Source organism: Osmerus eperlanus, chromosome 20, assembly GCF_963692335.1.
Source record: "Osmerus eperlanus chromosome 20, fOsmEpe2.1, whole genome shotgun sequence".
Classification (NCBI taxonomy): domain Eukaryota; kingdom Metazoa; phylum Chordata; class Actinopteri; order Osmeriformes; family Osmeridae; genus Osmerus; species Osmerus eperlanus.
The window spans coordinates 1,799,531-1,807,149 of record NC_085037.1 but is presented as its reverse complement, the minus strand read 5'-3'; the positions used below and the strand labels follow the sequence as shown (position 1 = coordinate 1,807,149).

The following is a 7,619-nucleotide window of genomic DNA, read 5'->3' as shown; positions in this document are numbered from 1 at the left end:
ATTGACTGCAGTGCACTGCATGATTGGTCACAGTCTGGTGGTTTACTGTATCATACCGTGCAACAGTACAGTGACTGTAAGAAGACATTCTGACTATATTGTCGAAAATAGTATATATTACTGTATGCTACAGTTCATGGCACACACAGACAAACCATTCCGTAATCACCTTTTTCAAAATTAGGTTTGGTTTCTGTCCTACTACACTCTTTCTTTTGTACTGTGTAATACTGTATTCACAACCACAAATGTTTACGTATAGTAAAAAATACTAAGTTTGGTTTCAATCTTGTTTTCGTGTTTACCATGAATTTTTCAGCATCTCTGCCATTTACTTTCAATCTTGTACAGAAATGTACATAGGAGCTCATGAAAGAAGAGCTTTAGGTTTTGAATAACTGTGTGTATATGATATATCCAAAAATGTAGTATAATGGTAAAAGTGTTTGCAACATGAGACAAATGTTTGCTTTTGAGACGTGTTTGTGATATTTTGATTGCAGTGCTTCATTTTGCAAGAGAAGCGAGGCATTTTGCATTTTGTGTGTGCAGTTGTTGGATTTGTGTGTTAAGTTTTGAAAAAAAGAGGACAAGTAAAAAAAAATGTGTGTAAGCATTTGAAAAAAACTGTAACATCCACATCTCCTTATCGATATTGATATTAAAGCAATATGGAGTTAAAGAATTGATCACTCTGTAGCTGTGGGATTTAACACTGCATGGAAATGTGTTAATACTTGTCTAACTGTACCTGGATTGGCATGCATTTACAAGTGTCTTTTCAAATTCTGTAGTAAGATGACATCAGAGAGTAGGATGACCGCAGCCTTGCCCGTGTTCATGATCACAGCGTAGAAAGAGTAGCTTGCTTTTGCACTGACATTGCCTTGAATATGACCACTGAAACGCAACTGGAACTATGCACTTCTGATCTCACAGTTTCTGCTGTTCCCTTTCTAAATCTGTATGTTGCTTTGGATAAAGCATCTGCAAAGTTAAGATAATGAACGCAATGTACCTTTATTTCTGTTTTGAAACACCTTAGAAGAGATTAACACTTAAACCTTTTCTAAAGTGACAGTGATAAAATAAAAAATAGCCATGAATAGTATCAAACTCAATAATGACAGACATTTCTTCCAGATTTTATTACAAATATTTCTCAACCAGTAATAAACTGTTTGTGTAAATGTATGTATGTGTCACTGCTCTGATTACCAGCATTGTCTCATGGTCCTGCAGAAAAGACCTGGTGTAGTTCAGACAGTCTGGAGGAACCTGGACTCATTTATACACACAGTTTTTAGACACACTTATTAAACGTATAAAACAATGCCTAAAATGGTGGCTTGCTCGGGGGGGAATAGGAGATGGAGGGCGGAAGGCTTGAAGGTACTGTGGTCGTGAGCGAAATAGAGGGAATGGGGGGGGGGGGGGGGGTGACGCAGAAGTGCCTGTTTGCTCTTGAGGGAAAGTGCCAGCCGTGTGGATCTCACAGTCAGCAGACAAACAAACACACACACAGCAGGTCACACGGAGGGAGGCTCCGAGCTTCATTATCAACGCACCCCTCTGTGGTCTCGGACGCCCCGGAACACCACAGGGGACGGATCACTCGTGCAGAACCGCCTCGCTGACATATTTACGGCGTTAGGCGCTGAGAGTTTCACACCGTTCCCTGTCTTCTCAAAGGATCCGTTGCCAGGTGGTCTCTCTCTAGAAACAGACACAGTTCCTCGATATGGAAAATCCCATGACCTGTGGCAGACTGATCAACAGCACTGTGCCACAACCACGGCAAACATGACGTCTCAAACTCGCTTAGTCATTACAGCCCGCGACCACAAACAGCCCTGACTGGAGCCGTCACTTTTGGAAGTCCATTGTTCACTCTCTTTCTTTCTCTCTCTCTCTCTCTCTCTCTCTCTCTCTCTCTCTCTCTCTCTCTCTCTCTCTCTCTCTCTCTCTCTCTCTCTCTCTCTCTCTCTCTCTCTCTCTCTCTCTTATTTTTCATGCTCTCTCGGTCCCATCTCTCTCCATCCGTGTGGCTCTGATATCTCTACCTCATCTAAACCTCTTTCTCCTGACTGAAAAACAAATGGTACGTTGTTTTCCCATGTTGTGCTCTGAGACTGCTGTGTTCCGTCTGCTGTCGTGTGTGCTTGGGTGTTCCATACGTGAGTGCTGTGTGTGTGTGTCTTGCATGTCTGTGGTTGTAAGTGTGTGTGGGTTTGTGTGTCTTCATACAGTAAAAAAATAAGGTATATGTCATGATAAATAAGGATGTGGTTTCACTGTGACTATTGGTGCTCTTTGGCAGTGATGTGTGTGCTCCGGGTCCCAGGTTTGCAGAGCAGGAGGTCATTGTGAGCGGTCGCTGTGCATAGGTCAAAGTTCAAAGTTCACAGTGTAAAGGTGAAACGCCCCCCAGGTAGTCACAGGGGGAGGGGCTGTCACCATTCAGACCTGTAGACTCCGCCCCACACGTAGACCCCAAAAATACCTGAAATGGAAAACAAGAATATCATTGAAATCACCAACAAATGAATTAATTATCAGCACAAAACACGAGAATATCAGTTACATTGTTAACCAAAAAGTCCTTTCTGATCTAGATGCTGTTTTCCTGCTCTCTGCTCAGTGACCTGCAGATGTGTGCCTGGTCGTTGTGGTCTTGAGTGGGGCGCCCTCTGCTGCTAGGAAGGAGCGCCAGACCCTCCGTTTAGAACGCAGAAGAACCAAGTCAGTTTGTGTGTGGTGTGTGTGTGTGTGTGCGCGCGCATGTCTGTGCATATGTGTGTTAGACTCACTTCAGTGAATGGGTGTGCGTGTGCGTAAGGTTCATCTTAGTGTGTGTGTAAGACTCACCTCGGTGAGTGAGTGTGTCTTAAAGCACCACCAGTCTCTCATAGTCTGGGCAGAAGGTGAAGGGTCAGTGCCACTGAGAACAGCAGACTAGCAGAGGCTGAGCAGGTCCTGGGGGCCTGTGGAAACAACAACAGTTGGAGCTATGCACTTGGGGTCCTTGATTATTTGTTGGACTACATGTGGCAAAGTGTCATGGTATTGCTCGTCACAGTAAGGCTTCCTCCCTCACTTGCCCACTCCAGGGTCCCCTGACTAAGGGGCCGTTTGCTTTCAACTAAACACGGAAAACCTTTTATGCGGTTGTTTGTTTACACGACAACTGCGTTTTCTGGCCTGAAAACTGGTTTCAAAGTGGACGTTTTTGAAAACGACACTGTTATCGTCTCAGTGTAAACATACAAAACACACATTTGTGAAAATGATTATGACATGTTCAGTCTATAGGCATGCTCGTAATGCAAAGACTTCAAAGCAGTGGCAATTTATTTAAGACTGCAAGGGAAGCTCGGCTTCCCCTAAAATGTCCAAAAATTAATGGTCAAATATTTACTATTGTGTTAACATTTTAAATGCGTTAGAACACGTTCATCTCGAAGACGAGTTTGTTCAGAATCAGCTACATAGTAGACTGACTCGATTTCCTTCTCATGCTTTCCCGTAGCGTCACAGTGCATTTCCCTGTTGAAGCCCAGAGTCCATGGACTTCAATGGGGCTGCCAGAGAAGGTTTCATACGGGGGCTGCTTTGAACAGTTTTTTTCAGTGCTTCGAAACTATACGGTCATTGGATAAATGCTGCGATTAGGTCCCGCCCACGGACGCTCAGCGTCTCTGGGGGTGAATGGAGGAGTGGGCTGGCCTGGACGCCGGGCTTCTGCGTGATGATTGGAGGGTCTGTCGAAAGACTGCATCTCCTTTTGATTGACAGCGATTTTGTACTATAAAAAGTCGCCGAAGCTATTCGAGCTCAGTCCCATGGCGGATTTTGCAAGTGTAGTTGAAAGACAGACTGTTGCAACCTATTTCCAAATTACCAAACAAATCCTATTATGTTTTCACTTCTGTTTGTGGGATTGCACCAGTGACTCCATATGAATGTAGCCTGCACTCAAATGATTTACCCACCACACACACGCACATGCACACACACACACACACACACACACACACACACACACACACACACACACACACACACACACACACACACACACACACACCAGCTAAAGATATAGTGATGCTTTGTTAATTAACCTCTGTGTTATATATACTCATGGACATCTGTTGCTCCAGTGCACCATGGTAACTTCAAGACTCTCAGCCTGAACAACACAGCTCTATATGCAGAGGAGGGTGTGCATGTGTGTGAGTGTGTGCGCCCATGCCCGTAGACAGGGAGGGCTTTGGGTCGTTCTAACGACCCCCCCTCCTCCCTCACTGTCAAAGGTCCTGATATATATATTTGACCTAAATAAGGGGAAAAACTGCAAAAAGGTCCACTTCATTTTGTAAACCCCTCCTTCCACTAGGCTGGCTACGGGCTTGGTGCGTGTATATGTATGTTAGTGTATATGTGAGTGTTTGTGTGTTTGTATGTGCGTATGTATATATATGTGTTTGTTATATAACCCTTGTGTTATCTTCAGGTCATTGTGACCACCCCACGTGTTGTGACAACTTTACCTCATACAAAAATAAAGTGAAGCATTTTCTTTTAACTGTCGGGCTGTCTCACCCCCCCCCACAGCGCGACGGTTAAAAGAAAATGCTTTTTATTTGTTTTTGTATTGGGTAAAGTTGTCGCAGCACAACGATGGGTCGTTGTGAACCTTCGGGTCATTGTGAACCTTCGGGTCATTGTGACCCGAAGGCAGCACAAGGGATAACCTACCATAGACCCGGCTACAGTTGTTATGGTTGTGACCTCTAACTCTTCATCCACCACTTCCGGTTCCTCGTCCTCCTCTTCCTCACTTTCACTCAGGAACTTGTCCAGGTCCTCGGTGCTGCTGTTGCCTGCGGGAGGCAGAGGTCAAGGTTCAGCTCAGGACATAGAGGTCAAGGTTAGGGTCAGGAGTTATGTTGTCATAGTTACAGTTAGAAATACAATCTATAAACAGTGTAGCAAATAATGTCTTATCATGTATGTCCTATTGAATATTATGATTCAAGGGTTAAAGGTTAAGGACAGGGTTAGGGTCTATAGCAGGGGTCCCCAAACCTTTTTCTGCAAGGGCCAGATAATTTATTTTTTCTTAATATGGGGCCGGGTCGGTCTGTCACAGAAAATTACATGGGCCGGATTGACTACCAGTATTATTGTGGAGATGTATTATGATTTTAAATGTATTTATTATGCTAGATTAGTTTATTATTGAATGATGGAACGTTATATTGAATGTACCATTCTGTTGGCGGGTGAATCTAACAAATATTTTTTTTGCGTTAATAATTATAGTTAATAATAGCTTTGGATAAAAGCGTCTGCTAAATGAATAAATGTAAATGTAATAACTAAGGGAAATTTTAGTTTGAAAGCCAACCTTCATTATCAAATACAGATATGATATGATTAAGACATATAGGCCTATTTAAAATGTCAAAATAAGTCTCTGGCATTGTTCAGAGGGCCGGTCCGAATGTGTGGGCGGGACCATATTCGGCCCGTGGGCCGTAGTTTGGGGACCCCTGGTCTATAGTATAAGGTATGGATAGCTGATATATAGAGGTTTTGGACCTACTGTAGAAGCTGTAGTCGAAGGTGGCGTTGTAATCTCCATAGTCCTGTGTGGTCATGTCGTAGTCCTGGTCCTGGTCCTCCTCACCTGCACACACACACACACATCCAGATTACACATACTCACTATGATCACGCACACACCTGGAGTCCACACACACACAGACTGGGTCAGTGGGTCCTCAACCTCCAGTAAAACTGTGTCGTGTATGTGTGTGTGTGTGTGTGTGTATGCATGTGTGTGTGGGTTAGTGTGTGTGGGATGTGGTCTGGCGCTGAACCAAGCTGACTGATCCCAGCCTAGTGAAGCTGTCTCCAAGGAAATTATCGTTCTTTTTGGTGTGTGGGAGGATGTATGTGTGTGTGTGTGTATATAAGGGAGTGCTACCAGATAGACTGGGAGAAGTGATGAGAGCAGTTTTGTATCTGTGAGTCACTCTGAACAGGACATTTAAACAATATGTTTTCATGAAGCAGTCTTCCCACTGTCCTATCAGCCCTGGACGACAGCCAATCAACACTGCCCTCCCCCAGGTCATCTGATCACTGGAACAGACCAATAAGGAGGAGGTTGTGACTCGTGAGTCATAGTATTGTGTCAGAGATGAGACTGATGTATTAGTCTCATCCTTTCTTTTACCCTCCCTCTGTTTCCCTCTCTCCCTCCCTATCCTCTCTCCCTTTATTTTCCTTTCTCTCTCAATGTCTCTCTCTCAAGTGGAGTCCTTGTCCGTTAGTCAGCAGCTGTATGTCCGGCCGTGGAGGTCACAGCGCCAGGCAGGAAGTGAAAGGTCTCGTCCTCAGACGGCACCAATCAGAATCCCTCAGGTGAGACAGACAGCTCTAGTTTCATCAAGACAAGCTTAACCAGATCAGTCTGGATCTGACAGACCAACATAGAGACAACAATAGTCTAGGTCAGGTCAAATCCATTTATTTAAAAGGCACGTTTAAAAACAACCAGTGCTGTACAAAGTCGTGCACCAATCAAAATAAGACGTGTGTGACATGTGTCTGAGCTGCTGTCAACCAGGCAGTCAGTCAATCAGTCGACCAGCTAGTCACTCACTCAGTCAGTCTGCAGTCAGCCAGCCACCCAGAAAGTCAGTCAGTCTGGTCATGATAGAGATGGCTGCAGGTGCTAATCTACAGGGTGAGACTGTAAACGCATCGTTTTTTCCACTCACCATGAAGTAACCCACAGAGTGAAATCAGGGAAATAATTCCAGTCAGTAGGGGTCTACACACACTCAGGCTGTGTGAACCATTTAATGCCATGTATTAGACAGGGCATGATTTGCTGCTTCTATAAAAAGCTCCTGAATTGGCAACCAGACAGTCAGCAAGCTCAGTAATCAGGCAGCAAGTCAGTCAGCAAGTCCGGTAATCATCCAGCAAATCCAGTAACCAGACAGTCAGACAGCAAGCTCAGTAATCAGCCAGCAAGTCCAGTAATCACACGCTCTACCACTGAGCTATACCCACCCCTTGTATCTCCATCGTATATACTGTATGTCTAATGTACATGTTGTTTAGGTTTTTACAAATGGCCCAAAGGGTTCTGTGACGTAAACCAGACAGTATTTCGAAAGGAGCCCAGCCCTCTATAGATGACATGGTGGAACCTCCACAAACTGACTTATGGTTGTGGTTAGGGTTCAGGGCTGCACTCCGAGGTGAACATGTTCACACATACTTCTGCTGGAGAGCAGCTTTCGCCCCCCCCCCCCCCCCCCCCCCCCCACTGCAGATTGCTTTAATAAAGTCACACAAGCTTTGTCAAAACACCATCACAATGTTCCACTCCCTCCTTCTCTACCTCTCCTCTCCCCTCTTCTCTTCCTCCTCTGCTCTCCTCTCCTCCCCCACTCTCTCACTAGTGTTTAGGTCTGTGCTTGTTCTGCTCCTCTGTGTTTCATTAGAACATGATTGCCTACTGGCTTGTCAGGTTGAGAAATCTACTTCTGGGTGACCGCCAACTCTATGGAACCTTTCCCTGGGGGAGCCTGAACACT

The 7,619-nt window shown here is 44.8% G+C and overlaps 1 protein-coding gene across 1 annotated transcript; it reads right to left on the bottom strand.

Annotated features, from left to right (window-relative positions):
• Positions 1-2,866: 2,866 nt before the first annotated feature.
• si:ch211-191i18.2 (uncharacterized protein LOC564095 homolog) lies at positions 2,867-5,674 on the bottom strand. Its single transcript, XM_062486889.1, has 3 exons — positions 5,609-5,674; positions 4,759-4,883; positions 2,867-2,984 (listed from the first exon to the last, which is right to left on the bottom strand). The coding sequence occupies exons 1-3, from the start codon at positions 5,661-5,663 to the stop codon at positions 2,907-2,909; spliced, it is 258 nt and encodes an 85-aa protein (XP_062342873.1). The 5' UTR covers positions 5,664-5,674; the 3' UTR covers positions 2,867-2,906.
• Between the last annotated feature and the right edge of the window lie 1,945 nt (positions 5,675-7,619).

Bases quoted from the DNA above. Each gene is read 5' to 3' on its own strand.
- si:ch211-191i18.2 (XM_062486889.1), bottom strand. From the start codon at position 5,663: ATGACCACACAGGACTATGGAGATTACAACGCCACCTTCGACTACAGC. The intron at 4,884-5,608 runs GTAGGTCCAAAA...TGCCTCCCGCAG, and splicing joins CTTCGACTACAGCTTCTACA to GCAACAGCAGCACCGAGGAC. The intron at 2,985-4,758 runs GTAGGTTATCCC...TTGTTTCCACAG, and splicing joins CAACTGTAGCCGGGTCTATG to GCCCCCAGGACCTGCTCAGC.